This window comes from Salmo trutta, chromosome 24 (genome assembly GCF_901001165.1).
Source record: "Salmo trutta chromosome 24, fSalTru1.1, whole genome shotgun sequence".
Classification (NCBI taxonomy): Eukaryota; Metazoa; Chordata; class Actinopteri; order Salmoniformes; family Salmonidae; genus Salmo; species Salmo trutta.
Window position 1 is genome coordinate 36,680,932 of NC_042980.1, and position 14,628 is coordinate 36,695,559.

At 44.5% G+C, this 14,628-nt stretch overlaps 1 protein-coding gene across 2 annotated transcripts in view; it reads left to right on the forward strand.

The window, feature by feature from the left end:
* The first annotated feature begins 364 nt into the window (after nucleotides 1-364).
* Nucleotides 365-14,628, forward strand: part of LOC115161225 (target of Nesh-SH3) — a 44,387-nt gene continuing 30,123 nt past the window's right edge. For both annotated transcript variants that reach the window (XM_029712029.1, XM_029712030.1), the window contains exons 1-5: nucleotides 365-852; nucleotides 10,806-10,985; nucleotides 11,492-11,560; nucleotides 11,693-11,825; nucleotides 12,677-12,855. In XM_029712029.1, coding sequence (XP_029567889.1) covers nucleotides 765-852; nucleotides 10,806-10,985; nucleotides 11,492-11,560; nucleotides 11,693-11,825; nucleotides 12,677-12,855 — 649 coding nt within the window. In that variant the 5' untranslated portion in view covers nucleotides 365-764. The remainder of the gene's footprint in view (nucleotides 853-10,805; nucleotides 10,986-11,491; nucleotides 11,561-11,692; nucleotides 11,826-12,676; nucleotides 12,856-14,628) is intronic.

Below are 14,628 nucleotides of genomic sequence, written 5' to 3' on the forward strand. Positions count from 1 at the left end.
AAAAGAGTGGTAGAGTGAGGGATAGGAAAGGAAGGAAAAGAAGGAGGGAGACAAAGAAAGGAAAGGGAGAAATAGAGAATAATAACAGCTTTATGGATAGAAAACAGTGGAGTTGTGGACATCGTAGAAAAAAACATGCAGAAAGAATGAAAGTGGGATGAGAGAGCGAGAGAGAGAGAGAGAGAGAGAGAGAGAGAGAGAGAGAAAGAGAGAGAATGAGTGGGTGTGACAGAAAGTAAAAGAGCTCTGTTCTCTGTGGGAGAGTGAGAAAAAAGAAAGGGGTGTGTTTGCCTCCCTGTGTCCCCTCCCTCTGTATGTATATATTCTGCAGGCTGGTCTCCCTGGATCCCAGAGCACAGCATAGAGCCCCAGAGCAACCAGCCCCTCAGCCCCAGACAGAGCCTGTCCAGTGTGCTGCACTAGTCCTGAGACCCACCAGCTCAGAGAAGTAGTCCAGCCACCAGAGACAGTTCTCAGAATCACACAGACCTAGGAGAATGACTTTACTGTTCTAGTTCTACTGTTCTAGTTCTACTGTTCTAGTCGTATACCAGGCTCAGTCTGTGAGCTAGTCCGGAGCTGGTTGATATTTACACTGAAATTCTCCAGTACTTTAGTCCAGTGGTTCACCTTAGTCCTCCTCTTAGTCCTGAACTGAGATCCTTTAGTGGAGCACCTGAGCAGATCTACACAAGTCACGTGTATCTAGTGAGACCCACCAGCCAGTCCTTTTTACCTGAGACCTCTGCAGATCAGCTACAACCATGCAGCGTTCACACACCTTCCTCCTCTTCCTCCTCTTCATCGTTGGGATGGTGCTAGCCAGCTCGTCCACGGCTCGGAGAAGCAGAGGTAGGTGACATCTGCATCATCATCATGGCCATGATGAACCCTTACAGTTGACTTCTGATCAATACAATGGTATTGAAGTTGCTTGGCTTGCACTAAACACTTACAGTCGATTCCTGGTCAATACAATGAAAATGACGGGACTTTAATAAGAACTGGTGAAATAGAGCACACAGCCTGCAGTTATCCAATGTTTACTTATCAAGAGTTGACTGTACAAATAGCATGAATATATGCCTTTTTTATTGGAATTCTGTCTTGCCTATCACAACGACAGTTAGCCTCAGATGAAGTAAATGAAATGTGAATGTAATGAAACACATGTATACATGCAGGTGAATGAAATGTGGACACCCCATACTATGATCACATTACATTTTATGATGCTGACCGCTCAGTTTCATGTAGAATTGTTGGACCAAACTGGAGACTGGTATTTATCATCATCAGATAGGGCTAATTATCAACCTACAACTGGATCCTGTAGTGATTATGGGTTCATATAATATTGCTAGACATCATTTTTTATCCTTTATTTAACTAGGCAAGTCAGTTAAGAACAAATTCTTATTTACAATGTCAGCCTACCGGGGAACAGTGGGTTAACTACCTTGTTCAGGTGTAGAACGACAGATTTTTACATCGTCAGCCCGGGGATTCGATCCAGCAACCTTTCAGTTACTGGCCCAACGCTCTAACTACTAGGATACCTGCCGCCCAATTATTGCTTTGTTGAATCTATGTCTGGACTATGACTGTTATTGTAATGCTTGCGCTGAGACTATGTCCGCTGAGACCATGCTCAAAACAATGTGCGTACTTCATGCTATGTGGTCGTGGTCTAGGTACACTATGATTAATGCTATGCAATTGTTATTATAAACTGGGTGGTTTGAGCCTTGAATGCTGATTGGCTGACTGCCATGGTGTAACAGACCGTATACCATGGGTATGACAAAACATTTATTTTTACTGCTCTAATTACGTTGGTAACCAGTTTATAACAGCAATAAGGCACCTCGGGGGTTTGTGGTATATGACCAATATACCACGACTAAGGGCTGTATCCAGGCACTCCGTGTTGCATCGTGCTTCAGAAGAGCCCTTAGCTGTGGTATATTGGCCATATACCACACCCCCCAGGCGCCTTATTGCTTAATTATACTGTATGTTGGATGGTATGTGATGTGGTTGTTAATGTATCATGTGTTGTTGCATTTGACCGTTATCACATGGCAGCCGAAACGTGCTGCCCTGCATATGTTGCCGTGACAACCACAGGTGGCCGTTGCCTTGCCCCATATTGCCTGAAAAGCTAGTGGTTCTGTAAATGTGTGCCTAGACACATGCACTCAATTGAGAGATAAAGTTTGCCCTATAGGTACACAGTAGAATACAGTACTCTGTGTCTTCTGTAGGCCTACTGTACATCATGTTGAAACTCCATGGACTGTCTTTAGTTGACCGGGAGCAAGGTGTTCACTATTCACAACTGTCCAAAATTGTGCTCGTGCTGGATTTTTTAAGAGCCACGTGAGTTTGTCCTATTTCCGTGAAACAAAGTGGGCAGGCGAGGGTAAGAGAGGTTAACTCCTACTTATAGTGTCCAGTCTTTACAAATGAAAGTGTTTCCAGGTTACAGGTCAGGATTGTGGCAGTTTGGTCCTTTTTGCAATGTGCCATGTTGTTGATGCACTTTATATCTCTTTGTGCATGTTAGGTGTATTAAATACTGATGAAGACAGCATGGCTGTTGAAACGATGGTATTCAATTCTTGCATCTGAGCTCCTACAGTGTGAGACTCTCCTTTAATTTTTCAGTTGTATGTGCTCTTACAGCCTGAGGGATGGAGGGGTGGATAAGAGAGCTAGAAAGATAGAGGGATGGATAAGAGAGCTAGAAAGATAGAGGGATGGATGAGAGAGGGCTGGACAGATGGAGGGATTGATGAGAGAGGGCTAGACAGATGGAAGGATGGCTGAGAGATAGCTAGACAGATGGAGAGATGGCTGAGAGAGGGCTGGATAGATGGAGGGATTGATGAGAGAGCGCAAGACAGATGGAGAGATGGCTGAGAGAGGGCTAGGCAGATGTAGGGATGGCTGAGAGATAGCTAGACAGATTGAGGGATGGCTGAAAGAGGGCTAGATAGATGTAGGGATGGCTGAGAGATAGCTAGACAGATGGAGAGATGGCTGAGAGAGGGCTAGACAGATGGAGGGATGGCTGAGAGATAGCTAGACAGATGTAGGGATGGCTGAGAGATAGCTAGACAGATGGAGGGATGGCTGAGAGAGGGCTAGACAGATGTAGAGATGGCTGAGAGATAGCTAGACAGATGGAGGGATGGCTGAGAGAGGGCTAGACAGATGTAGGGATGGCTGAGAGATAGCTAGACAGATGTAGGGATGGCTGAGAGATAGCTAGACAGATGTAGGGATGGCTGAGAGATAGCTAGACAGATGGAGAGATGGCTGAGAGAGGGCTAGACAGATGTAGGGATGGCTGAGAGATAGCTAGACAGATGGAGGGATGATTGGAGAGCAATGGAGGGAGACGAAGGAAGGGAGAGTTGGGAAAAGAGAAAAATATTTTTGCCACCGGAGAAAACAGCTGTAGTTGAGCCAGATGTGGGAGATATAGTTTGAGATCAGGTGGACCAGTGCAGATGATAGTGTGGGAGAGTTAGCCCAGGCACGGCTCTCACTAGCTGGGCTGTGATGTAAAGCTCTCCTCCCTGAGAACCTGGAGCATGGCTGGGCTGGCCCATGGCCAAAGGTGTGGTGCAGTGGTGTAAAGCCCCCTAAAGCTTATCAAGCCCCACCCCCTCCCCTGTACCCCATTGGAGTTATGTGATCCTGTAGGTGAGGCCTCGCTCTTTTTGTTCTGAGGCGGAACCATTCTTCCCCAGCTCTTCACCTTCTCATTTTCAGGATGGAAACCTAAGAGCCAAACACCAGCAGAGCTACATAAAATCAACTTCAGCTAGAGAGCCCCACAGTCTTCAACTAGACTAGAGCCACAGAGCCCCACAGTCTTCAACTAGACTACAGCTAGAGAGCCCCACAGTCTTCAACTAGACTACAGCTAGAGAGCCCCACAGTCTTCAACTAGACTACAGCTAGAGAGCCCCACAGTCTTCAACTAGACTACAGCTAGAGAGCCCCACAGTCTTCAACTAGACTACAGCTAGAGAGCCCCACAGTCTTCAACTAGACTACAGCTAGAGAGCCCCACAGTCTTCAACTAGACTAGAGCTAGAGAGCCCCACAGTCTTCAACTAGACTAGAGCTAGAGAGCCCCACAGTCTTCAACTAGACTTCAGCTAGAGAGCCCCACAGTCTTCAACTAGACTACAGCTAGAGAGCCCCACAGTCTTCAACTAGACTACAGCTAGAGAGCCCCACAGTCTTCAACTAGACTACAGCTAGAGAGCCCCACAGTCTTCAACTAGACTTCAGCTAGAGAGCCCCACAGTCTTCAACTAGACTACAGCTAGAGAGCCCCACAGTCTTCAACTAGACTACAGCTAGAGAGCCCCACAGTCTTCAACTAGACTACAGCTAGAGAGCCCCACAGTCTTCAACTAGACTACAGCTAGAGAGCCCCACAGTCTTCAACTAGACTTCAGCTAGAGAGCCCCACAGTCTTCAACTAGACTACAGCTAGAGAGCCCCACAGTCTTCAACTAGACTAGAGCCACAGAGCCCCACAGTCTTCAACTAGACTACAGCTAGAGAGCCCCACAGTCTTCATCTAGACTACAGCTAGAGAGCCCCACAGTCTTCAACTAGACTACAGCTAGAGAGCCCCACAGTCTTCAACTAGACTTCAGCTAGAGAGCCCCACAGTCTTCAACTAGACTAGAGCTAGAGAGCCCCACATTCTTCAACTAGACTACAGCTAGAGAGCCCCACAGTCTTCAACTAGACTTCAGCTAGAGAGCCCCACATTCTTCAACTAGACTACAGCTAGAGAGCCCCACAGTCTTCAACTAGACTTCAGCTAGAGAGCCCCACAGTCTTCAACTAGACTACAGCTAGAGAGCCCCACAGTCTTCAACTAGACTTCAGCTAGAGAGCCCCACAGTCTTCAACTAGACTAGAGCTAGAGAGCCCCACAGTCTTCAACTAGACTTCAGCTAGAGAGCCCCACAGTCTTCAACTAGACTAGAGCTAGAGAGCCCCACAGTCTTCAACTAGACTACAGCTAGAGAGCCCCACAGTCTTCAACTAGACTAGAGCCACAGAGCCCCACAGTCTTCAACTAGACTACAGCTAGAGAGCCCCACAGTCTTCAACTAGACTACAGCTAGAGAGCCCCACAGTCTTCAACTAGACTAGAGCCACAGAGCCCCACAGTCTTCAACTAGACTACAGCTAGAGAGCCCCACAGTCTTCATCTAGACTAGAGCTAGAGAGCCCCACAGTCTTCAACTAGACTTCAGCTAGAGAGCCCCACAGTCTTCAACTAGACTACAGCTAGAGAGCCCCACAGTCTTCAACTAGACTACAGCTAGAGAGCCCCACAGTCTTCAACTAGACTACAGCTAGAGAGCCCCACAGTCTTCAACTAGACTTCAGCTAGAGAGCCCCACAGTCTTCAACTAGACTACAGCTAGAGAGCCCCACAGTCTTCAACTAGACTACAGCTAGAGAGCCCCACAGTCTTCAACTAGACTACAGCTAGAGAGCCCCACAGTCTTCAACTAGACTACAGCTAGAGAGCCCCACAGTCTTCAACTAGACTACAGCTAGAGAGCCCCACAGTCTTCAACTAGACTACAGCTAGAGAGCCCCACAGTCTTCAACTAGACTACAGCTAGAGAGCCCCACAGTCTTCAACTAGACTACAGCTAGAGAGCCCCACAGTCTTCAACTAGACTAAAGTTAAAGAGCCCCTAAAACACAAAACCTGCCCAGTAGTGTGTGAATGTGTGTGTTTTATGTACTGTATGTGCATACAGTGGGATCATAGTAGTCAATGTCCCTTCAAACAGAGGAAGGAGAAGAACAAGTATAGAAGGACATGAAGGAGGAGGAATCCAAAAACTAAGAATACAAAACAAGCTGCCAAGAGGACCTAGTTTGGCAAGATTAACAACAAACGTGACAATGATTACAAAGCTACACACACACACACACACACACACACACACACACACACACACACACACACACACACACACACACACACACACACACACACACACACACACACACACACAAAAACACACACACACACACACACACACACACACACAGAGTGAATTTGCATTTCTGCGAGAGCACTGAGCTCAACCACTGACAGGCCTAATGACCTCCTCCCTCTCCCAGAGGATTATCCATCCCCAGTGATGAGCCGGGATGGCCGTTGTGAAGCCCAGTCGCCTCCAGTCAATGTTTCCGCTCAGTCTCTTCAGTCTAAGGGAGGCTCTATGATCCAGCCATAGAGGAATACAGTGTGATCAGAGTGGGAGGGTTTATTGTGTCTTGTCAAGTGTGCTGATGGATTGATGGATTGTCTGGTCCACTTTTTGTGGTAATTCACTATCAGTATGAGGTGGAGGTTTCATCTCTTGATCAAGAAAGGATTGTATTTTAGGATTGTGTCGTTTCTCTGATGTGCTTCTACACCTGCATTGCTTGCTGTTTGGGGTTTTAGGCTGGGTTTCTGTACAGCACTTTGAGATATCAGCTGATTAAAGAAGGGCTATATGAATACATTTGATTTGATTTGTTGAAGTGTGCGAGTGGAGAAAGTTTCTGTAGTAAACCCCATGATAACATGGTGATAGGCAGAGCTCTCCTCCATAAAAACAAAACATCTAAGTGATCTTCCCTCTTAGTAACCACTTGGATGAATACTGCAGCTATGTGGGAAATGTGCATTAGTTATCACCTTCTAATAACATTCAGATGACATTTATGAAAGAATATATGATTTATTGATCTATTGCATAATTAAATAAGTGTGCGTAGCTGCTGAGACCTGGAACAGAGTATGAAGCACACTGCACACACTGTGTCCCTGTCACAACATGTGGACTACATTTTCTCAGATGAAGAGCCAATTAGCTATCTCAATGGTTTTATCTAAACATTTCACATGACGTTTCTCTCATACCTGTGTACTAACATATATGGTAACACAATTGTTTAGTAATATGTTGTTGCTATAGTTGTGAGCTTTTCACCTGGTGCAAATGCTTAGTAATTGTGGCCCTAGATGGTCAAAGGCATGACCTATCCATGAGGTCCATCAAGGTCAAAGAGTCAATTGGTACATTCAACTGAAGTATTTATTCGTTACATATAACAGGGTGCTGGTAAGGTCAGGTCCATGATTACAGATGGCTATCTACAAATCTGCTGCCCTCAGTACAAGCCTAGGTGTTTGTGTGTGTGTGCGTGTGTGTGCGTGTGTTTGTTATGAAGATGAATATGGTCCTCAAGCTGTAAGTCAGTGGTAACAGTGACAAAGCTTTGGTCAGTTTGAACATTCTGTTACGTTGCAGATGTTGGAATTTAAAGATGATAATCCGTCATTCTTAATCCTCACTGCCTGTATCCAAGACGATAACACAATCCTCTTCCTTATCTGTGCTGTTGTTGGCTAATATTCCTTTCTAGTCTCATCTGTTCTTGTGGCTTGGCTGTGAACAGCTTTAATTTTAATTCAGACTGTAACACAATAATTGTGGAATAAGTCAAGAGGTATGAAAACTTTCTGAAGGCACTGTAGATGATTGGGGTAATGACTGTCCATTTATAAACATCCAGTCATTTCAAACTGGAAATACATATTGATAAGCCTGATAGTCCCTGGTGTAGAACGGCCAAACTGTTGGGGTTTGGACCAGGTTCTTAGGTGACTGAGACAATGTTTGCTTGTTTTGGAGTTGGAGAAACGCAGCCTGACGTTTCCAAATGTTTCATACACTGGAAACCCCCCTCCTTGGAGCCAAAGCAAAAACCAATCCCTCATTGTTTGTTCTGAAATATTGAGGAGAAAAAAAACAAATGCAGTTTTGATAGAAAACACACAGTTGGCAAAGCTTGAGGCTATTTATCAAAACCATAGTTTCCCCTCATTTCTGGCCAACCTCTTTGTCTCTGGCGGCTGCTGGCAGTGTGTGTATATTTATTTTTTCAAAAGCATGTTCCACAATTTCAACTTAACTATTTCGTTTGCCCTTAGATATCGCACTGCAGTTTGCAAAATGCACATACTGTATAATGAAGTAAAATACGTGACCGACTAGCTCGATTCAGTCTTACACTGCCTTCAGAAAGTATTCAGACCCCTTGTCTTTTTCCACATTTTGTTACTTTACAGCCTTACTCTGAAATGGATTAAATAAAACACTTTCCTCAGCAATCTACACACAATACCCATAATGACAAAGCGAAAACATTTTTTGCAAATGTATTAAAAATAAAAAACCAAAATAACTTATTAAATAAGTATTCAGACCTTTTGCTATGAGACTCGAAATTGAGCTCAGGTAAATCCTGCTTCCATTGATCATCATTGAGATGTTTATACAACTTGAATGGATTCCACCTGTGGTAAATTCAATTGATAGGACATGATTTGGGAAGGCACACACCTGTCTATATAAGATCCCACAGTTGACAGTGCATGTCAGAGCAAATACCAAGCCATGAGGTTGAAGGAATTGTCCGTAGAGCTCCGAGACAGGATTCTGTCGAGGCACAGGTCTGGGAAAGGTTACCAAAAAATGTCTGCAGCATTGAAGGTCCCCAAGAACACAGTGGCCTCCACCATTCTTAAATGGAAGAAGTTTGGAACCACCAAGTCTTTTCCTAGAGCTGGCCGCCTGGCCAAACTGAGAAATTGGGGGGGGGGGTCCTTGGTCAGGGAGGTGACCACGAACCCGACAGAGCTCTAGAGTTCCTCTGTGGAGATGGGAGAACCTTTCAGAAGGACAATCCTTGATGAAAACCTGGTCCAGAGTGCTCAGGACCTCAGACTGGTGTGAAGGTTCACCAACAGGACAACGACCCTAAGCACACAGCCAAGACAATGTAGGAGTGGCTTTGGGACAAGTCTCTGAATGTCCTTGAGTGGCCCAGCCAGAGCCCGGACTTGAACCCAATCGGTACATCTCTGGAGAGACCTGAAAATAGCTGTGCTGCGACGCTCCCCATCCAACCTGACAAAGAACAATGGGAGAAACTCCCCAAATACAGGTGTGCCAAGCTTGTAGCTTCATACCCAAGAAGACTCAAGGCTGTTATCGCTGCCAAAGGTGCTTCAACAAAGTACTGAGTAAAGGGTCTGAATACTTATGTACGTAAATGTGATATTTCATTATTATACATTTTTTTTATTAGCAAACATTTCTAAAAACCCGTTTTTGCTTTGTCATTTTGGGGTATTGTGTGTAGATTGATGAGGGGAAAAAAACATTTCATCCATTTTAGAATAAGGCTGTAACCTAACAAGATGTGATAAATGTGGAAAAAGTCAAGGGGTCTGAATACTTTTCGAAGGCACAGCTTCCAAATAATGTTACTACACAGATCAGACACTTAACGTTAGCTAGCGAGCCAGCCAGCTAACATTAGCTAGCTAGCTAACAGTACACTTTAACTTGCAATGAAATGACTTTCTGACAAAATTAGAAATATATCATGTATGCAGCTAGCAAGACTCTCTTACCTGTATACATGGATGAATGCGTCTCCCTCTATTTCACGGATGCCATGGTTGCCCTTAGTTTGAAGATGTAATCCGTAGACAGGGATTTTATCCAACAACCTTCTGTGTTCCCTTTTCGACTTCCTCCGCAATCAAACGGCAGAATTTTCTCTGTCTCCTTAGCTATCATACTCTGCTATCATACTCTGCTTCCACCGGGCATTCCAGTGATTTCGAAATTCAGTCAACTTCTTCTGTGACAACAAGAATGATGATCGCTGTTTCAGAAGAGTCTACATTGTCTGGTTCAATGAAAATGTTTTTACCTAAATCAGGGATTTCCTCATCGTCTGATTCATTTTCAGAGTCAGAGAGAGTCAGCATGACACGATCGTCCTCCAGAAAGTGGAAAGCATTTGCAACACTTTTGCAGTTCTTCGTGGTATCTTTCAAAAAAGCTGTGTTAGAAAGGATTACCTACACATACTGAGCAGCTCATGTTATAGACAGAGAAAGGATTACCTACACATACTGAGCAGCTCATGTTATAGACAGAGAAAGGATTACCTACACATACTGAGCAGCTCATGTTATAGACAGAGAAAGGATTACCTACACATACTGAGCAGCTCATGTTATAGATAGAAGCGTGCTGCGCTGCATGGCAGACCAATCCGAACTCGTCTCTCGGCGTGTCCAGCCCATCAATTATCTCAGTCAATCTTGACTTGTGGGTAGGTTCCTTGCCTTTTCCATGGCTAAACCAACTAGGCTCATAATAAATAAAACAAATCTTTGTATTTTCAGATATACAAGTTTGTTTTTAAGGCACATGAAAGTTCACATGTTCCAGAACATGTTTTTGAACATTTGAACATAAATGTTTATGTTCAAATGCTTCTTCTGTGACGTGCGACATACGGCTAGTTTCCTGAAACGAGTGACATATTTGATCATTCTGACCTTTGTTTTACTTCTCTCTGTTTTTGCGTTTAACTTCACAAGTTAACGGAGCAGGAACTTTGTATCCTTCCATTCCGTCTCATACCCAATACAGACCTGGCCAAAGGTCTCTCACCCAATTAACACTCCTAGCTTTAGTCCTTGTTTACTACTAGTAGTTTATATATTTATTATTATTTTTATTTAACCTTTATTTAACTAGGCAAGTCAATTAAGAACACATTCTTATTTACAATGACGGCCTACCCCCGGAGGAGGGGAGGGGGGTGCGTGTGTATGTGTGTGCGCACCATGCTGACGACTGTATGCTCTCCTCTGCCCCCAGTGAGACGTCAGAACATGAAGGTGAGGATCAACGCTACAGGCGACACCATCGTGATGAAGTTTGTACGTCCCAACGCTGACACCAAGCTGGAGGGCTACATCCTGGGCTACGGAAGCAGCATGTTCTCTAAACAGTTCATCCAACTCCCAGAGAACGGACTGCCCTACGAGACCGAGATCGGTGAGGCGTTTGTGTGTGTTTGGTATGTAATGTATGATTGCATGATTATGCCCCATGAACTGTGGTAGATTGCTCTGGTACACGTGTTTTATCTTCACGTTCTAGTCATGGTTTGATTCTATGCATTCTGACAAAGGACAGATCTGTGCAGCACACATACCTAGACACATGTAGATGCTCGCACACACACACACACAGAAAACACACACACACACACAGAAAACACACACACACACACACACACACACACACACACACGCACACACACACACACACACACACACACAGAAAACACACACACACACACAGAGAAAACACACACACACACACACACCTCACCCTCAAGCCTCCTTTTCAAGACAGCATGTCCTGTTCCTGTCTGGAATGTTCAGTCAGGTAACGTATGAGAACACACACACTCAACGCTATGGAGCGATCCACTTCAGAGACATTCATTAGCAACCTTTCTTCTGCTAGCAGTGCTAAACCCTGAATCTCTTTTCCAGATGCCGAGCCCAAGTACCTGATTGCTGTCCAGCCCGTCCCAATTAACAATGTGAAGAAACATTGCACAGGTACTGCACGTGCACCAACTCTGTGTTACCAGTAATGATTTCATAGATTACATTGACTATTTTCTCATTTATACCCACTGCTTTGAATTTGATGAGGTTGACCTTTGAACTCTGACCCCTGTGACTCCCCAGGCAAGGTGAACCTGGAGAAGCCACTGCACCTGGTGATTGGGTCCGTGACCCCCACCTCGGTGCTGCTGTCCTGGGGGACCTTCCTCAAGACGCCCTACGAGGGGGACATCATGAACGACTGCCTGGAGGACGGGTGAGTTAAAGTACACCAACACACATGTAAAGACGCACAAACATGCACGCTCAGAGTGAGCCAGTGAGGGGGTTACGGGTACACAGCTCATGTCCCAACCCGTCTACAAAGGTTCATGTTGTTCCCGTTCCAGTGCTGGTTCGTCATGCTGCTCTCTGTCCACAGAGACACAGGGCAGTAAGGGTACTCAGATGGGTCAAAAAGCACACAGTGGGTCCCACCACACTAAGGAGATTATTTTCACAGCTTGAGAAAAACAGACGTATTTCACTCAAACTGACACTTACAGTATGTCATACACAACAGACAGCATTAAAAATGTGGTAAAACTGCAACACATTGTTCCTCCAGGGAGGCAGTGGGGCAAGGGCACAGGTGTTTGTAGTGGTGGAGTGATCCTCATCCTACACATCAACCAACTGTACCTCTTCCTCTCTTCTCTCTACTCAGCTTTGGAAAACCCATTGGAAAGCTTGACCTCAACCTGCTCTGCTCACAGCAAACTCTAAAGTCCCTACTAGCTTTTCAAACACTTGAATGTCGCACACGACCACGGCCTGCACAACACATCTCAAACAGGAAACTAGAACTTTCAGCTCTGCATTCACAGCTGTCACTGTCACAAAATGGTGGACAGACACCTGTCACAGCTTAATAACAAGCCATTGTGTTACAAATGAGTCCCTAGAAACTGTGCCATCATGCTGTAGTATCCATGTTACTACACAATGTCTGACATTTCTATTAAATTCTATGTTTGTTGACATAGTCACTACACAATACACGTTATAATACTACTGATGAAAATGTGTGATAATGAACAATGTTGTGTTCTATCTGTGTTGACCCAGGCACTACACAGTGCGTTACCGTGAGAGGAACAGGAAGTGGACTCAACAGACCTGTCCCTCCAGCGACATGGTCATCGATAACCTGAAGCCCAACACGGCCTACGAGTTTGGTGTCCGACCCAACAACGAGGAACGCAGCGGAGTGTGGAGCAAGCCAGTTATCCACAACCCCAACATGGGTAGGTCACCTAAACACTTTGTCTCTTTCCTTCTATGGTGCATCGCTCAAATCATTCCCCCTTCAAACACATCCAAAAATAGATGCAGCACTGAGTCTGTCAGTATCTTACACATATCACCTGTTTTTATATAAAGTTGAAGTTGGAAGTTTACATAGACCTTAGCCAAATACATTTAAACTCAGTTTTTCACAATTCCTGACATTTAATCCTAGTAAAAATTCCCTGTCTTAGATCAGTTAGGATCACCACTTTATTTTAAGAATGTGAAATGTCAGAATAATAGTAGAGAGAATGATTTATTTCAGCTTTTATTTCTTTCATCACATTCCCAGTGGGTCAGTAGTTTACATACACTCAATTAGTATTTGGTAGCATTTCCTTTAAATTGTTTAACTTGGGTCAAACGTTTTGGGTAGCCTTCCACAAGCTTCCCACAATAAGTTTTTGGCTCATTCCTCCTGACAGAGCTGGTGTAACTGAGTCAGGTTTGTTGTTCTCCTTGCTCGCACAAGCTTTTTCAGTTCTGCCCACAAATGTTCTATGGGATTGAGGTCAGGGCTTTGTGATGGCCACTCCAATACCTTGACTTTGTTGTCCTTAAGCCGTTTTTCCACAACTTTGGAAGTATGCTTGGGGTCATTGTCCATTTGGAAGACCCATTTGCGACCAAGCTTTAACTTCCTGACTGATGTCTTGAGATGTTGCTTCAACATATCCACATAATTTTCCTGCCTCATGATGCCATCTATTTTGTGAAGTGCACCAGTCCCTCCTGCAGCAAAGCACCCCCACAACATGATGCTGCCACCCCTGTGCTTCACGGTTGGGATGTGTTCTTGGGCTTGCAAGCCTCCCCCTTTTTCCTCCAAACATAACGATGGTCATTATGGCCAAACAGTTCTATTTTTGTTTCATCAGACCAGAGGACATTTCTCCAAAAAGTACGATCTTTGTCCCCATGTGCAGTTGCACACCATAGTCTGGCTTTTTTATGGCGGTTTTGGAGCAGTGGCTTCTTCCTTGCTGAATGACCTTTCAGGTTTTGTCGATATAGAACTCGTTTTACTGTGGATATAGATACTTTTCTACCTGTTTCCTCCAGCATCTTCACAAGGTCCTTTGCTGTTGTTCTGGGATTGATTTGCACTTTTCGTACCAAAGTACGTTCATCTCTAGGAGACAGAACGCGTCTCCTTCCTGAGCGGTATGATGGCTGCGTGGTCCCATGGTGTTTATACTTGCGTACTATTGTTTGTACAGATGAACTTGCTACCTTCAGGCATTTGGAAATTGCTCCCAAGGATGAACCAGACTTGTGGAGGTCTAGAATTTCTTTCTGACGTATTGGCTGATTCTCTTTTGATTTTCCCATGATGTCAAGCAAAGAGGCACTGAGTTTGAAGGTAGGCCTAGAAATACATCCACAGGTACACCTCCAATTGACTCAAATTATGTCAATTAGCCTATCAGAAGCTTCTAAAGCCATGACGTCATTTTCTGGAATTTTCTAAGCTGTTTAAAGGCACAGTCAAATTAGTGTATGTAAACTTCTGACCCACTGGAATTGTGCTACAGTGAATTATAAGTGAAATAATCTGTCTGTAAACAATTGTTGGAAAAATTACTTGTGCCATGCACAAAGTAGATGTCCTAAGCGACTTGCCAAAACTATAGTTTGTTAACAAGAAATTTGTGGAGTGGTTGAATTACGAGTTTTAAGGACTCCAACCTAAGTGTATGTAAACTTCCGACTTCAACTGTATATATTCC